The sequence below is a fragment of the Bos mutus genome, chromosome 4 (genome assembly GCF_027580195.1).
Source record: "Bos mutus isolate GX-2022 chromosome 4, NWIPB_WYAK_1.1, whole genome shotgun sequence".
Classification (NCBI taxonomy): Eukaryota; Metazoa; Chordata; class Mammalia; order Artiodactyla; family Bovidae; genus Bos; species Bos mutus.
In genome coordinates, this window is record NC_091620.1 from 93,369,650 (window position 1) to 93,387,167 (window position 17,518).

General features: G+C 39.3%; 1 protein-coding gene and 1 non-coding gene across 4 annotated transcripts in view; both read right to left on the reverse strand.

Annotated features, from left to right (window-relative positions):
• Positions 1–17,374, reverse strand: part of BZW2 (basic leucine zipper and W2 domains 2) — a 62,292-nt gene extending 44,918 nt beyond the window's left edge. Inside the window, exons 1-2 of one of the 3 annotated variants that reach the window (XM_005897371.3) lie at positions 17,219–17,374; positions 284–348 (exon numbers count right to left, since the gene is read on the reverse strand). In XM_005897371.3, the coding sequence (XP_005897433.2) occupies positions 284–341 (58 nt within the window). In that variant the 5' untranslated portion in view covers positions 342–348; positions 17,219–17,374. Of the gene's footprint in view, positions 1–283; positions 349–17,202 lie in introns of those variants that run through there. The other 2 variants (XM_005897372.2, XM_070369762.1) reach the window with 2 other exon arrangements.
• Positions 12,816–12,887, reverse strand: TRNAG-CCC (transfer RNA glycine (anticodon CCC)). The gene has a single exon. It is a non-coding gene; the product is annotated as a tRNA-Gly (tRNA).
• Positions 17,375–17,518: the final 144 nt, after the last annotated feature.

A 17,518-nucleotide genomic window follows, 5' to 3' on the forward strand; every position in this document is an offset into this window, starting at 1 on the left:
TGTGACTCTTGGGTTATTACAGCCCCTCTCAGCTTCCCTCTTTTCTCTACTAGAGCAAGTTCCTCATCCTTGTTCTGATTTGCCCCATAGTTCAAATATCCAGAATTGCAATTTCTTTGGGCTATTCCTGAAGAAACTGGCCTTTGCTAGTAAAATAACTGGTTTTATATTGTTAAATTTGACAATCTCCAAACTTATATATTGATTAGAACTTTAAATAACATTCCTCACCTCCCTGCCCTCCTTGCCCCCGCCATACACACACAAACACAACACAACTTACCCCTTTTCCGAGTTTTGAACCGCTGGCCTGTTAGCACTGGCTTCTGATGCTTATTCATAAAATTTCTGAAAACAAAAAAATAAAGATTATGTGCTTCAAATAAACAGCCCATATAATATATTTCCAGTAAGTATGTTTGACTTTAGTCATCTAAATATACTTTTCAAAATGAGATAATTGTAACTACTGAACTAGCAAAACTTTTAAAGTTTAATAATATCTAGTGTTGACAAAAGACACAAGGATAATAACCATAGACATAAACTTTGGCATAAGGGATAAACTCCATGCAATACTTTTGGAAAGCATTTGGTGAATATAAATATTTACATGTACAAAACCTATGGTCCAGCAATTCCTTTACAAGGAATTTCTTCTAGTTATACCCACGTAAATATGTAAATATACGCATGTGTATATAAAAGGATTTAGTTGCAACATTGTTGGATGCATAAATAAATGAAAAAGTCAAATACCCATAAACCTGTATCTGGTTCCATAAGTTATAATAAGCCATTGAATGGAACTATGAAGCGTTACAAAATGAATTAGATGCAAATGTACTACATACGGCCCTGCTACCTCTCTGATCAAGCTTCCTACACTTATGTTTTCCCATCACTCACCCCTCTAGTCACCCAGCCCTCTGCTTTTCCCACTGGGCCAGGGAAGGTCATTTTTCTTCTGGGAAGACTCTTTCCCAAGGCATTCATGTGGCTTTACTCTCTGCACACAAACACCTCCTTTTCAGAGAAATTCCCAGGCCATCCCGACTAACAAGGCTCCGTGTCTTTCTCTAGCTTTATTTCTCTTCATTGCTCATAGCAGCCCCTGGCATTTTTTAGTATTTGTTTGCCATGGTCTATTCCCCTGATGACAGTGTAACCACCCTGTGGGCAGGGACTTCGCAGGTTTTACTCAAAATTGTATCTTTAGCACCTAAAACAACACTGAGAGCAAGTATTGAATAAATAATTGTCAATAAGCTGTCATACTGAGAAAGATGTTCAAGGGAAATTGTGAAGGAAAAAAGCAAATTGAATAAAAGAGTGCAAAGCATAATTTTTTGGTTAAAAGGAGGTACATGTAATATTTGCTTTTCTAGGCAAGGAACATTTAAGAATGAGACAAGAAACAGTTTTTCATTTGTTTGTTTACTTCAGAGGATGCATACGTGGGCTTTTTAATTCTTCTACTGGACTTAATAATTTAAAATATCATAAATTATCTTTTTAAAAAGTGAAAAACCTGCTCTAAAATGAGCTTTTACAAACTGAGAATAACCTTGCTGACATAAATATTACAATCTGAAACTGTATCTAGATTGCCTAAGTTATGAAGACCAAACAATTCAAGATAATGTCAAGCAAATTATTTCTCTTTCAAAGTTTTTAAAAATTATAATTAAAAAACATTCTCAAGAATGTGGAAAAATTATTATTCAATTTATGTACCAAAACTTTCTTCCCACCCATCCCGTGAAAGAAGAGAAACACCTACTTTCACACAGAAAGCAATCTATTTATCATGGAAAAACTTGAATCGCCATTTCACAAGTGAAATTCATTAAAAATAAAGTAACAAAGCCCAAAAGTAATTTCTTTCATGGTTAAAGAGAGAGAATTTTTACCAGTCTTATAAAGTGAACTTACTACATTCTGCTTTTAGATATAAAGGTGACTAAGCTAGATTCCAAGCCCTCAAAAGGCACAGAGTCCAGCAGAGATAAAACACAAACATTTACAGAACAATGAGGCAGGTGAAACAACAGTGGGGCTCCCCTAGGTCAAGAGTAGAGGAGGGATTGACAGGTGTACGCGTAGCGGCAGCAGCTGCATAGTGAAACAGTTACAAATGCAATAACCTTAATCAGTGAAACCTTATTTCACTTGAGAGGCACTGGAAATAGAGTTTCTAATATTTACAGAAAAATTCTCTCATTCAGGATTTTCCCTGTTGGCATTTTCAACAGATTCACTCTAGATCAGCAAACGTTTCCACTGGGGCACAAGTAATGAATATACCTAAGTGTGCATGTGGTTTCCTTAATGTTTCCATACCTCCCCAAACACAACAAATGCCATACAAAATATTTTCTTGTGTTAGCAAAGAAAAAAATACCTGTTAAAGGGTTTGGGTCTTGTACTGAGATACAAAAACCAAAAATAGAGCCTGAAACTTCTCCAGTAGCTGAATATGTAAGGAAGGCATTACCCTTTGCCAAAGATGTTTTTATTTCAGAATTTAAAAATATTTTTAAAGTGTGTGCCCCTTCTATTAGAGTCTACAGTATAAATACATAGAATTCTCTAATTACCTTATTATCTTATTTAAATTTTCCTGCTAATGGAGAATTACCACCAAACACAACCTACCTAGGAGTGAATTACTCTATTTTAAAAATTCTTTAGCTCTGTTTATAATACCTTCTTTAGCTTTAAACAGGAAAGTTTGTATCTTCAAAGTTCAGTTATGTGGGCTTGTTTTATACAACCTGAACATATTCTATGTGGAAAATAAGTTAAGAACACATAAATGTTTAAAAAAAGTATGCAAAGATTTTTGACATACACAACATCAAAAATTAAAATAAACAAACACACACAAATAGAGATTCACCTAGTGGTATTGAAAGACTAAGAGAAGATATTCTGTTCACCAAAAGTTTCTATCACTTAGCTGTTACTATTTGGAGCAGAGGCTTGGCTTTTCTCTAAATTTAGCTCCGGTGCTACATTATAATCTGCTCCAGAGAGGGTCAGCCTTTATAAGGCATTCACTGACTCCTGGCCGAAGAAGAGCAAGGACACATAGACTAAGAAACTCCACCAGCCTAAACCTGGGCAAGTCACAGCAGAAGAGCAACAACGGCAGTTCTCCTAGGCCAACCAAAAAAGCTCACAGTTATAAGACTGCATTACAATTTATAACTTGATATCCACTAACAGCATGATAATTTGGCTTCCATTCAGAACACTGTAACTCAAACATTCACAGAGAAAAATAAGCTCATGTCCCACCAAAATGGAAATACTCCATGGTTTAAAACAGTACATATTTTTAAAAAATTGTATGTAAAATTGGAAATGTTAGAAGATGAGGTCATAAAAATACTAAAATGATCCACTTAATCAAACATTAGAGACCAGGTCCTCTATTAATGAAATAACAATTTTAAACCAATTTCTATTTGAGCCTAAATGGCTAACTGATCTCACGCCCTTTTCACATTCCATCTCTCACTTCCAACCAGACTCTGGGCAGCAGTGTGACGAGGGGCCGGCAGCACTGAGGGGTCTCACGGCTACTGTAGACTAATTCTGCCACTTGCCCTGCCCACCTTGAGTAGACTGACACCTGGTGTGTTGCCTTCCCTTATACTCTTCTTTAATTCTCTCCATTTTGGAAAGTGTCTGATCAATCAGAGACAGACATATCTTCCAGTTGTCCCTCCTAGGGGAAGCCTGTTCTCAACTAGTAATTAAGAGATCTTGCCTGTCCTGGTCTGGCTCATCTCTCAAGTATGATAACCTATTTTATGTAAGGCATTTAATACCGCTAATATATTCTACACATAGAATAACTGCTATTCAAACAACCTCGACATTATGAATATGGATCCTCTAAAGTGGGGTCACAATCTTTTTCCAGAAGGGGACAGAAAGGTAGTATTTTAGGCTCTGCGAGCTACCAGGTCTCTAGTCTAACTTCAGTTTCGCTGTTACAGCCTGAAAGTAGCCACAGGCAAAATGCAAAGAGGTGGTCCTGGTTGCATTCCAGTAAAATTTCATTTACAAAATAAATACAAGCTCAAAATGGGCCTCCAGGCTGTAGTCTGCCCACACCCATCCTGGAAAGGTGTACCTAACACTGCTGTGTATGGCAGTGAAAATGTTCTGTATCTGCACTGTCTCATATGGTAGCCACTAGACACCTGTAGCATCCTTGAAGTGTGGCTAGTGTGAATGAGGAAGAAAGTGCTTCGTTTTATTTAATTTTTACTAATTAAAACTGAAACAGCCAACATGCCTAGTGGCTATCATGACAGGGAATGCAGTTCCAAAGCATTCCCCATGGCTCAACACACAAACTTGAGAAGAAGATGAAAATATACTCAAAGAAAGGCAGTTTTTCACTTAGCATTTTTCAAATAAAGTAACTGCAGAGCATTCTGCCCAAATTTCAAAACTATGTGTCTACAGCAGGAAAGAAAAGAAAAAATACCAAACTCCAAAGTGAAACTCTCTGTGTACAATCAATATTACTTAAGACAATGGAAACAAAAAGACTTCTGATTGATTCTGATACTAAAAATTATTTTTGCTGTTGTTTAGTCGCTAAGTTGTGTCTGACTCTTTGTGACCCCATGGACTGCAGCCCACCAGGCTCGTCTGTCCATGGGATTTCCCAGGCACACTTTATCCTTTGGGTATAATACTGTTGCCCTACAAAATTATACCCAAAGAATAAAGTGTGTTGTAAAGATGCAATAACACCAGCGCACAAAACTCAAAATATTACTGAGCCACTTCACTGCAATATTCTAGGGAAATACTCTGTGTTTAGGAGCAAGTTTCAAGAATTACCTTTTATTCTATCTTCCAAATAGGTAAAATAATTTCCATAAAAAGAACTAAAAATATGTCCATAATTATAAACTATTCTCCCTTCCATTAAAGCTAAAACTGCAAGAACAAACATCATAAAATCCTGTATAAAACATTGTCTTGGGATCATTTGGGTTGATAATACTGCAGCATCATTCTCTCAAAAGAAAAGAAATTAAATTGCTCTGTGAAACCTTAAATTATGAACATTCTAAAGCAATAAACTAAATATATACCTATAATAATAATACACAATTTTGTTGCCCAGCATAACATTAGTTTGGTCAATATCTTTATCATGATTCCTCTCTGGAATCAAAATCACCCAGCCTCTACAACAAGCTTCATTCTATCTCCCAGCAAATTCTACATAACTTTCAGTATTTATAATAATTGCAATAACATTAAAATTTAAACTAAGTAGCCTATCTATAAAAGAAGAATGTTTTTAAATACAGTCAAATATTCTTTAATATAAATATTATTGTTATATTCATATCATATCCTCTTTACTTTTATAATCAATGAAATCAAAGAACAAAAATATTTATCTTAAAAAGTACAAAACAATAAACTACAGTTGTCTTCTCAAAATTTTACAACAATAGTTTCCAGTGAGGAACATTAACAGTTGGAACTTAAATTGTGCTAAGCAATGACTTTATAAGAAAGAGGGATCAAAAGCCTAAGGAATTGTGCTGTGAAAAAAAATACACTAAGAGTTAATTATGTTCATCTAAATCTTCCTTAAGAAGACATACAAGCATCAGGATTAAATTTTCATTATAACATTTCCAAATCTATTTCATGTCTTAAACTTTATCTTGTTTTTGAATACTGTATTTTTGCTTCCCTTTTAATTAAAATATTTCAGAAATTACATTTTAAGTATCACTGTACAACCTCTTCATTGAAATAAGATGATTACATCATGTCCTTTATTTCATCTCAATGAAGTTATTTTCAAAAACTCCCAAGAAGTATAAATAACTCCTAAATAGTTTCACTCTGCTTATCCATTCATGCTATCTATTTAATGAACTCTATACAAAGTCCCTGGGGCAAGCACACCTCCTTCTCTGGGAGCTTCCACTTTCCCCAGATGCAATCTCTCCTGGGCCCTTCCCTTCCCCCAGCAACTGACCACCCCTCTCAGCTTCCCAGATGGCCTAATCTTGCTGATGTCATTCTTATATCTCAACACTCTGAAAAACACAAACACACCTTCAACTACACACACTGTATATACTTCAGTTTTTAGAAAAGCCATCCCTCAAACATAACATCTCAGGGTGTTTTACTAACAAAATGTCCTAAAACCTTTGTGCTAGATGAGACCCTTAGAATTTTTATCTACAAGAGGATGGTGATAAGAGCTGCATACCTACTACGAAACTTCAAGCTGTAAATTCGGAGAATTTAGAGGAAATGGTAGCATGAAACAGAGAAATACCCAATGATTAAATGTCTAGCTGTGGTTTAAACATATTTATTAATTTATCAAGCATTTGAGGGGAGCTTACTCTGTGTCAAGCACTGCGCCACAGCAGTGGCTTCACTCCAGGGTTAATTTAATTTTCTTCCCCAAGGGACATTTGGCAGTGTCTGCAGACATTTTTGTTTGTCATGCTGGGAGGATTGGGGTGCTACTGGAATCTAGTAGGTTGAGGCCAGGGATGCTGTTGAACCATCTATAATGTTGTAGGAGAGCCCCCTACAGCAAAAGGTTATCTGGTCCAAAATTTCCAGTGTCAAGGTTGGAAGACCCCATACTACAGAGGAAAAAAGGCAAGCAAAGCCAAAGATGGGCCTTGCTCTCAAGAACTGAAAATTGTACACAGGGGTCTACACATATCAGAGCAGCAATCAGGCAGATATTTCCTTGAGTGATTTATTTTTGTTTGCCAAACAATAATGTCAGTTTTAGACAAAACAAATGTATCACTGATTAGCTCTGGTGAGGAGTGATGATAATGAGGAGGCTACGTATGTGGGCAGAGGGTATATACGAAATCTCTGTACCCTTAACTTTGATGTGAACCGAAAAAAATTAAGTTTAAAAAATTAGCAGGGAGTGGTGTCAAATGCCAGGGCGCAGTTGATTTAGGCTAATTTTGTATCAAACACAAAAGTGATGGGAATGTTTATGACTATCAGTACAAACAGAAGATTAGATGGTAAGTTATTATGGCAAGGGGGATTGAAATCTGTTCCTCTCTTAGCATATTAATCAAGGAGAAGAAAACAGAATTTTCTGAAAAACAAAACAAAAAAGACTGGTAGCTAGTGGTAGAATATTGCTTTGGAGCAGTGGCTTAAAAAACATGGGAATGGACCTGAAGGTCAAACTTGGTGGTGGGCAGAAATCCAAATGTCTTCTCACTTGTGAGTTCTCCCAGGCCACTCCTGCCCCCATTCTCCCAGGAGGGAACCTGCCCAAGCCTGTCTAGCAGATGAAGCTTTATTTGAAGAGTTGCACACACACACAAAGTTACACATGCCTATTTCACAATGAGGAGAGCATACACTGGATATAAGTATCCAGTCTTAGCCCTGGGACTTATGGGACACAGCACACTTATATGAGACTGCATTCCCAGGTACGATTTTAAAGGAGTGAATCATACAAACTCACGGAGAAGGCAATGGCACCCCACTCCAGTACTCTTGCCTGGAAAATCCCATGGATAGAGGAGCCTGGTGGGCTGCAGTCCATGGGGTCGCAAACAGTCGGACATGACTGAGCGACTTCCCTTTCACTTTTCACTTTCATGCATTGGAGAAGGAAATGGCAACCCACTCCAGTGTTCTTGCCTGGAGAATCCCAGGGACGGGGGAGCCTGGTGGGCTGCCATCTGTGGGATCGCACAGAGTCGGGCACGACTGAAGTGACCTAGCAGCAGCATACAAACTCAAATTAAAAGGGGGAAAGAAGACCAGAGCACAATTACAAACTCTCATGTATACTTTCTAAAAAAGCCTAAATATATAGAGAATAACTTCTTTGCATTCACTTATTACACATACACTGTGCTGTGCTAAGTCACTTCAGTCTTGTCTGACTCTTTGCAACCCTGTAGACTGGGGCTTGCTAGGCTCCCCTGTCCATGGGATTCTCCAGGCAAAAATACTGGAGTGGGTTGCCATGCCCTCCTCCAGAGGATCTTCCAGATCCAGGAGTCAAACCCAAGTCTCTAACGTCTCCTGCACTGGCAGACGGATTCTTAACCACTAGCGGCACCCGGGAAGCCCTATCTGGTTCTGGGCAATAGGGATGCAGTGGGGACCAGACAAGATGCATAGATAAGAGGCCTGGTGCTCACTTTCTAGCAGGTGGACTTCTGAGCCACGCACTGCACAAAATTACCTGGCAGTGTGAGTTAAGAAGGAATGGTCTCCAGTATGTTAAAGTCCATCACATGATGAATTTGAGTTTCAAATTGTGTTTAGTAATGCTTTAACAATTCGATGTATGTTGTTGTTGTTTTTTACTTTTTAACTTATAATGGCTATCCATGAAGCTTGGAACACTTTGAAACCCGAAGAACTAAACCCAGACCCACTCTGATAAGCTTAAGACTCTGATAGACTCTGATAAGACTCTGAGATGTCATGCCACTTGTCTGAGGCCATGCATTCCATTCTAACCTTGGTGATAACAGCAGAGATCAAAGAGGAAAAATCAAACACAGAACAGCCAGGGCCAGAACCCATCAACTGTCTCCTCAGAATGCACTTCCTCCAAAGAACCAACCAAAATTGTAGGGTAACAATTTACACGATCCTTGACGGCAGCTTTTTCATTATTTGCCTTATGGATTTTATGGGTTTAGAGTTAAGAGAGAGTGAAGCATAAATATTAATTTTAATGTCTAGTTCAGCACTTGGATAAACTAAATTAGCATATGTTACCTCCAAAACGCCAAATAGTTCTCTGTGGAGTTCTAGTAAGGACAAACACATTCATCTTTAGCAAGAGGATTTAACAGAAATCCTGACTCTCATGGACATGTAAATAGTAGGAAATTTATGGCTCCCTGGTTTCTGGTACTATGGGAGCCAGTGCTCAACTTGCTTCCTGCAGAGGCTCGACCCTAATGTAAACACCATCTTCACACTCCTCCACTCGGAGAAGTGGCATCCTTTCCTCTAGCCAGCAGCTTCCTCTGTACCAGAAACACGGGCTTCTCCTTCCTGTTTACAATAACCCCTTTCTATTACCTTGTATACTGAGAAGAACGTATGTCCTGTTCTTTTTTTTTCTTAGAAATGGTCACAAATCCAGGAAGCCATAGAGGCTGGTTTGAAAACCATTCAAGTCTTTTGTGTGAATATGTGAAAAAGGATAACAGTAGAATATTATAAAATTGCATACCTCGCAGTGGCTTATGATAAAGTCTCCACAGTGCGAAGAGTTAATATTCATTACTGTTACCCTTCTCTGCCCAGTGGTTGTCTTCAGATTTACTTAGTACTCCTCAAAATAACAGTGCATCTAACAATTATTTTCTGAAAGTCGTCATCTAACATAAAAATAAGTTGGATTATGAGAAGAGGAAACATAATTCTACATCTCTCACAAATTTGTTATTATTGTTTTCCTATTAATACATCATTTCTGTAATTAAGATAATTAAAGATAACAAAACAAAAAATACCAAAGGCTACACCTCCAGTTAAAAAATCAGGCAAGAACAATGAACGCACTCTCTTTGGTGTTTGTCAAAAGAATGGGTCATTCGGTGAGTTATCTAAACCTTTTATTTTCAAAATAGTTTACAAATATGACTATCAGAACATTTTCTGGCACTCTTCACTCATCACATGCCAAATTTAGAACAGGTCAGTTCATTCTAGCTGGTATTTAACTGCCCAAAAGATACTTGTTGAAGAGACCCATGGCCCCAGCACAGAAATCAGAGTGAGCTAAGAATGAAAAATATTCTTGTATACACTGCTGATAGTGGTAGATTTTATATTTTAAAAAATTTAGAAATTATTTTAAATTATCACAAATTTTTTTCCCCAGTAGATATAAAGGAAAAAATGTTGTGGAAACTCCTAATGACAATCACAATCCCGCATTAAAATGATTCACATTAATCTGATTACTAAATCCCTGAGTTGCATCTCTCAGGTTTAACTATTTCAGTCTATTCCATTCGTCAATAAAAGTAGGAAAAAAATCAGAACAATCCAATTGGAAAAAAAATCAGAGAATAAAATTCTTTAAAGGTACTGTATAGATAAAAACAGGTTCCATGGATTATATTTCATTTGCAAAATAAATTTCATAAACAATTTCCTACTCATTTGATTGTCTAGATGTTTTGACTATTGATATTTTAACTATTTTGGATAATTTTGAATCAGTTTGTATTCAAGGACACAATATTCTAATATGATTTTTTTCTTCCATTGCTTCATGTCCATTATTAACTTTCCTGCTACCAACAATTCTAAAGATACTGCTTTATAATTTTCAGTTTAGTCGAAAACATGTGATGTCATAAACTACTTGAGAACAACAACAAACCCAGTGTGCTTTAAAATATAATCTACCACTTCTACGACTTAAAGATTTCTAGTTCTAAGACGGTCAGCCAGAAAATTATAGGCAATATTTATTTTATAAATATTTATGTTATAGTATATTATGGAGTTGTTTTCTTAGGGGTTGTTCTCCCTGGAATGTTTTCCATTTTCTGGCTCACCTGCTCAAATTCACCAATCCTTCCAGACTCTGTTCAGAATCTCATTTTCTCTGACCCTCCCACTGAGCGCCACCCATTCGGGAACCTACACATGTGGACTGTGTTGCTCAGATTAGGCATTGGAGAAGGCTGTTTGAAGGAGGAGCTGAGAAGGATTTGAGTAAAATGTGATGCAGAAATGTGTGGAGGAGGGCACTCTGGGAGCAGGAAACCTGTGGGTGGATAGGGGAATAACCACATTGTTCAAATTAAAGTTGAAAGACTGGAAGGAGCCAGACAGCCACTTGAACAGGCAAAGGACTCTAGTCCTTATTGTGTCAGAGACTGGCAGGTCTCCTAGAGGACACTGGAAGCCTCTTGAAGACAAAGATCACATATATCATTTGGGATTTGCTGAAAACAACAGATACGCACCAAGATCTTTCTTATCAATATACATATATACATACACATATATATATATATAAATAATGTTAATCCTGAGATAGTTATTAGAATTATATCTTTTATGAAAGTCTCTCTTGAAAAATGAATCTCTTCCAAAATGTAGGGAGAAGGGCTTATATGAATACTAATTTCTATACAATTTTACTTTAAAATGACTTATTACCTAGGCCTACAACTGTTATTCATCTACTTCTCAACTGTAAAAACAGGGAGAATTGGCCCTAAAAATATCAATTAGTTTTTATATAACACTTTATAGTTCACAGGGCATCCTCAAGAATCCTCAAAGTCACATGTAAGTTTGGTTACCATCCCTGTTTTATATATGAACAAAGTGAAAGCAAGAGAGATTGCCTTGGAAAAGCCACCTCATCACAGAGCCTTGGCTTTGCCACTCTAATTCTCAGGGCTATGGGGCTGTGCTTGGCTGTCTCCCAGGGCTCATCCATAATCATTTCCCACCAGGTCAGAAGAGGCTACTTAATGGGACTGCTATACTCCACAATCAACAGACCAGGAAGAGATTTTACTCAGAGGCTGATGAATGTAGTTTTAAGGGCTGCTTTGTCTGCTGGGTTGTTCTAAAAACCCAGCAAAAGACAATCAGATAACAAGACGTAAAAACACCGATTTTCTACCTTAAATGTATTTATTGGGAAGGCAAACACTACCTTTCCCTTCTGATGCAGAAATAGCTTTCTATTTTTAATTATTGCAATTGCTTTACTATACTCAGAGATAAAAAGGCAGCAGCCTAGAGTTTTAAATTCCACAGTGACCTAGCTAATATAAATACATATGAGTTGAAGTTGGAAGCACCCGAGTGTGTACTTCAACATGACCTGGCAATGAGACTGGATTGGCTGCATTGCCTTAGATATTGTGAAGGCTTGGCTTTAAAGCTTAACTAAATATGCTTTAAAAACCTTTCCAAAAAAAAAAAATCTGCAAGATTATAAATGATACCAAAATATTTCATGTTGGCCTCTGGATATATTAACATTTCAAAAGTCCAAAACATCATACAAGAAATGTAAACATCAGGACACACAAGTTATAAAGTTTTAGAATTCAGAAAGCAGGTGTCAAAATGAGCATTTAGTTAAGCAAACCCTGAGGACGGGTGTGTCAGGCACACCTGAGTGTGGTCCTCATTTTCCTACACTGAGATATTTGTTCTAACTACACTGATGCTGCTCACAACATTACCAAAGTACTCCTTCTTTGGAAACGTCTTCTGACGTGGTCTATGAGACGGAGAAGAAAATCGGTCTCTCTACTTCATTCATATCTTGATTTTCTCAGTTAAACGAAATACATTTGCACCCCTTGTTCAGACTTGTCTGCAAATTACTCTGTCAGAGTTCAAAAAGGATGAAGATTAACTGACATCAGGATATTCATAAGCCTGTGACACAGTGCTGAGATATGCCACCTACCCCTTCTTCATTCGGGGGAGAAGTTAAAGTGTGACATGAACAGTTTATGCAAATGCATTGTTCACAAGACAATCTTTTGCAGATTTAGGTGTAACTGTTTTAACATTAAATGGATAACTGCATAAGCTAAACTCCAAGAACAGAGAAAGAACATTTGTATCCATATTGCTTTCTTTTTTTTAAAAAACTGAAACAACAATTTCTTAAGAGGCTGTAATACTTCCAAACCTTCCTTTTTATTTCTTTATTTTTTAAAATTTATTTGGCTGCACAGGATTTTACTTGCTACATGCAGGATGCCTTAATTGTGGCACGTGGGCTGTAGTTCCCTGACCAGGGATTAAACCTGGGTCCCCTGCATTGGGAGCACAGAGTCTTACCACTGGACCACCAGGGAAGTCTCAAACCTTCCTTTTCAAAACCTCATTACGGAAAAATCTCGAAGAGAATAAGTCTAACGAAGTCTATGTACTCACTGCCCAGTTTAAACTGTTAACAGCATGGTGAGTTTTGTCTCATTAATATTCTTACTCAGTCTCTGCCCTCACTGTCACAAAATTAGATTAAAGCCAGTGTTAGAAATAATTCAGTACCCGTGTCTAAAAGATAAGGGATATTTTAAAATATAACCATAATATTAGTTTCAGACCTAAAGGAAAATGAAATTCCTTAAGATCATCAAATATCCAACTCAGTCAAGAAGTGTACCTAAGACAAGAGAGTCAAATGTCAAGGAAAACATTACCCCCAAAGTTACAACACTCAAAAATGAGCTATTCCCCTGCAATAAAACACAAATAGCATTCTCTTAAAGCACACAGTTGGAAGTCAAGGGTTTCAAAGAGAATCCAGGAATGGTTTGCAAAATTTGTAACACGTACATACGAACAATTTTTTTTTTTTTTCTTGGTTGATAGCATTCATCAGAATGTCAAGCAGCTTGAGACTGAAAACATTTAAAGACCTTCTGCCCTTGGTTACGACTATGTGTGCTTAGTGCCACATCACCTCACATTGCCAGGAAGGATTAGTCAAGTAGGGAAATAAATCTACCTAAAATAACTTAGAGATCAAGCTGAATTCAACTCAGTACGCACTGAGCACACACTAAGCGCAAGACACTGGGTCACGGTCTCGAGAAGCAAAAGTAAACTAATACTAGTTAATTTATAGTATAGGAGGAGAACGGGTCAAATAGATTAACAAACGCTGAACTAGAAAGCCGTGGAAAAGGTGCTGGCTTTAGGGTATTTCATGGAGCTCTAGATGAAGCAGCAAAGACGTTAATTTAGGGGTGCGGGGAGGGATCAGGGCTAACAAGGAGATTGGAGAACGTTAGAGGATGTCAGCAATTGTACCAGCAACTCATGAGGAAAGACTGTCCTTATCACCCTTGTTGATGGACAGGAATAAACATGTTTACTGGGGCCTGTACTCCCCTCCTGGATAGGGTAGAAGAAAGTTTCTTGAAAGTTGACACTTGATCAGATCTGGGAAGGAGAGAAACACTCAGTAAAGAGGAGTGTTTTTCCAAGGGAGGTCATTCCAAGAAGACAGAAAAGCAGGAACAGAGGGGTAGAAGTTACTGGCATGTTAGGGAATCAGCAGTGAGGTGACCTTAGAGCAGAGTATGTGGGAAGGGCTGGCTGACTGGAAATGCTGGCTGGGACCAGAAGTCAGAGCCTCCCAGACCAGACTTGGGCCTCTATTCTGCGGCTCATGGGGAGGAACTGGAAGTAGACCTCCAGCCCAGACCAGAGCCTCTTCTCTGCGGCCCGTGGAGAGCCACCGACAGGTTTTTAAGGGAATCAGTTCTGTCTTTACAAAGCGTGTCTCACCCTTCAGTAGATGATGAGCGCTCACTGTTTATTGGTGGTGGTGCCTTGAATGAGCCGGACGGGAAGCAAGCTACTTAGGAATCCATTGCAATCGGCGGAGAGTCCAGGGTATTAGGAGTAGGCAAAGGGCTGACAGGGACACATATGAGAATTTCAGACATTTCAGACATCTTTTTTTTTTTTCCCCACAGAAGAGGAAAGAAACCAAAGCATCATATAAATTCCATTACACAGTGTGCAAGTGTGTTAGCACACTTTTCATTTGTTTAAAAAAAAGTGGAAATACACCTGCAAGTTATAAACACATACAATTTCTTAGTAAAGGTAGGAGAAAAATAGACACTGTGGGTTGTAGGACATGGAGAAAAACTGGGAAGAGGCTGGAGAGTTTTTTCTATCTTTGTCACACTGAACCACATAAGAATATATACTTTCCCCCTTACTTCCAGCCACGTAAATAGAGAATAACGCAAAGAGAAAAGGTTTTGGAGACAGATCGAGGTTCCAGTTTGGGCTGTGATACTTCCTAACTGTAGGGTTGTGGGCAAATTAACTTCTTTTTGTTTCTGTCTTCTTATTTTCAGAAACAGGGGTAATATTGGCTAATTTCTGGGTCATTACAACAACGATTAAACTAATCCTATACAAAGCTTCTGGTGGACTATCTGGTGCTGACTAAATACCCAGTAAGCAGTAGCTGTTTTATTACCAACAAAACTTCTTTGATGTGAACACATTCTTCATACAAAAAAAGTTCCTTGAACAAGTCTGAGGTATGCTCATTAGCCAGTCCTATTCCTACATTCAATATTAACACTGTACAAAACAATGAATGTAACCCATATGATAAACACTACCCATTACATTATCTAGAAATTTAGAATTAACATGTTATTTACATGCATTTCAAGGCAGATGTTAGCTGCTTTATTTCTAGCTGCCTAGATTTACTGAATGAACGTAGTCACAGAGGACTAAATATCAACAAGGCACCAGGAAAACAAGTAATAAGTTGCTATCCTTCAGAAACTGACAACCTCAGTGAGACAAACAGGTGTGACCTTCAAGTAACCGTGGCCCCAATTTGGCAGAAGAGATGGAAATTCTGGCAATGAAGCACCCAATTCTGTAATATCCCTTCAGTTCAGTTCAGTCGCTCAGTCGTGTCCAACTCTTTGTGACCCGGGAATTGCAGCACGCCAGGCCTCCCTGTCCATCACCAACTCCCGGAGTTCACCCAAACTCATGTCCATTGAGTCAGTGATGCCATCCAGCCATCTCATCCTCTGTCGTCCCCTTCTCCTCCTGCCCCCAATCCCTCCCAGCATCAGAGTCTTTTCCAATGAGTCAACTCTTCGCATGAGGTGGCCAAAGTATTGGAGTTTCAGATTTATAGAATGTTAAATCACCTGGTAAGGAAAGGTTACTCTGTAAGCATTTTCTTAGGTTTGTGGGTTGCTCCTTCATGAGACTGTGTTTTCAATCAGCTGTAACTGTGGCAATAGCAGCATTCTAAGTGTTACAAAAGATGGGTCACTCAAAAGCCTTACTACTTGTTTGAACAGTCACATCATTATTAAAGCATCCCTGAACAAAAGTTTCTTTGTTATACATTGAGTTGAATAATTTCAGACCATTTTCATGTGAGATGTTCTGGCTCAGATTTGTCCCAGCCTGCAGAGATGAAGCCTTAGACAAGAAAACATCTGGGATTGGGGGGTTTGTTAAAGGCAGGAAATAAGGGTGAACATCTTCCAGGATTTCAGAAGTGTTAGTGAATGCTTCCAAGAAATGAAGGTGTAAGGCCAGAAGAAAATACATTTCACTTCATATATGGCACAAGAAGGGAGAAAGAGTGGTGGGGAGGGATGCTTAACAAAAAAAAATCTACGTAATCATTCAAATAATTCTCTTGGAAGCAGAAGGGTCTTAGGACAAACACTAATACTAGACTGTAGAAAAACAGTAAACACTTATTTCTAAACAAGCTTTCACCAATGCTGTAAATATATTATGGATAAGCACTCGGGAGGAATGACTGACTTCATATTAGCAAGCAAGTCTTGTGGCTGAGCCACAGGAAGGTGCACACTTGTATTTATCTCCTAGCTTCCCATAGTGAAAGCTTGAGGTTACATATTACAGTTGAATGAAGGTTGGATTAAGAGGCTAATCTAATGCTATATATAGACAGCAACACCAATTTAATCTCCGCCCCTTCCCCCTCCCCTCCCTATTTCCATAAATCTCAAGATCTGAGTTACAAAGAGACTGGGAACTCTAGCAGAGTGAAGAGGCCCTTCCTCCCCTCTCCCCCTTGACTGTCTCTCCTAAATCAAGTATTAGTGCACATGTAAATTGCTTCCAAACACCCTTTACAGGCACACAGGGCGATCAGATCCGGTTTTCTTCTACAGCTTCCACAGAAGCCGGAGGAGATGACAAGTGGGGGCGAGGGGTAGGTTGCCAGAAGAGACTTATTCTCACATGCTTTCACCTCGCTTGTAATGGGGAGCTCTCCTTTCCTCCCCACCCGTAGTTCAGAGCCTCAACCTTGGCTTCCTCAGGAGTTGCATCTGGCGGTGCCACGCACGAGACGCTGTGCACCCGCCACTTCCCACCGCGTGGCCAGCCCCTGCCCGCTCTTGGTCTCTCGGGGCGGCCAAACGTGGCGAGCGGTGGGTCTTTACTCTAGGGCACCGATACGCTGTATAAGCGATCGTAATGGGGTGGAGGGGAGGCTTCCCCACCGAGAGGCAGGAAGCCGCCCGAGCAGGCACATGCTTCCTCCCGGGCAGCTTCGGCCGGAGGGGAAGCTCCCAGTCGGGCTTTGGCTCCAGTGGTCTAAGGCTTCCCGGCTCTCCCCTGCCCTACCTGGTTTGCTTCTCACCTGTCCGAGGAGGTAGCGGCGACGCGCGAGGCTGGGGGCTGCGGCGATCCCGGCAGCGGCGGTGGCAGAAGCGGCAGCGGTGGTGGCAGACAATGGAGGAGTGAAGGACAGACACATTGACATCCACACGGAGCTCGGCGCAGCCCCGCCTCCCACGCCGCTCCGCCTCCCAGCCCGCCCCCGGCCCGGGCCGCTCCACTTCCAGGGAAATAAAGGGGGGAGGTTGTATAGCGAGAACCAGGGAGATGCAGGCCCAAGAAGAAATTTTCGAACATAGAAGTTCCAGATAGAGAATTTAAT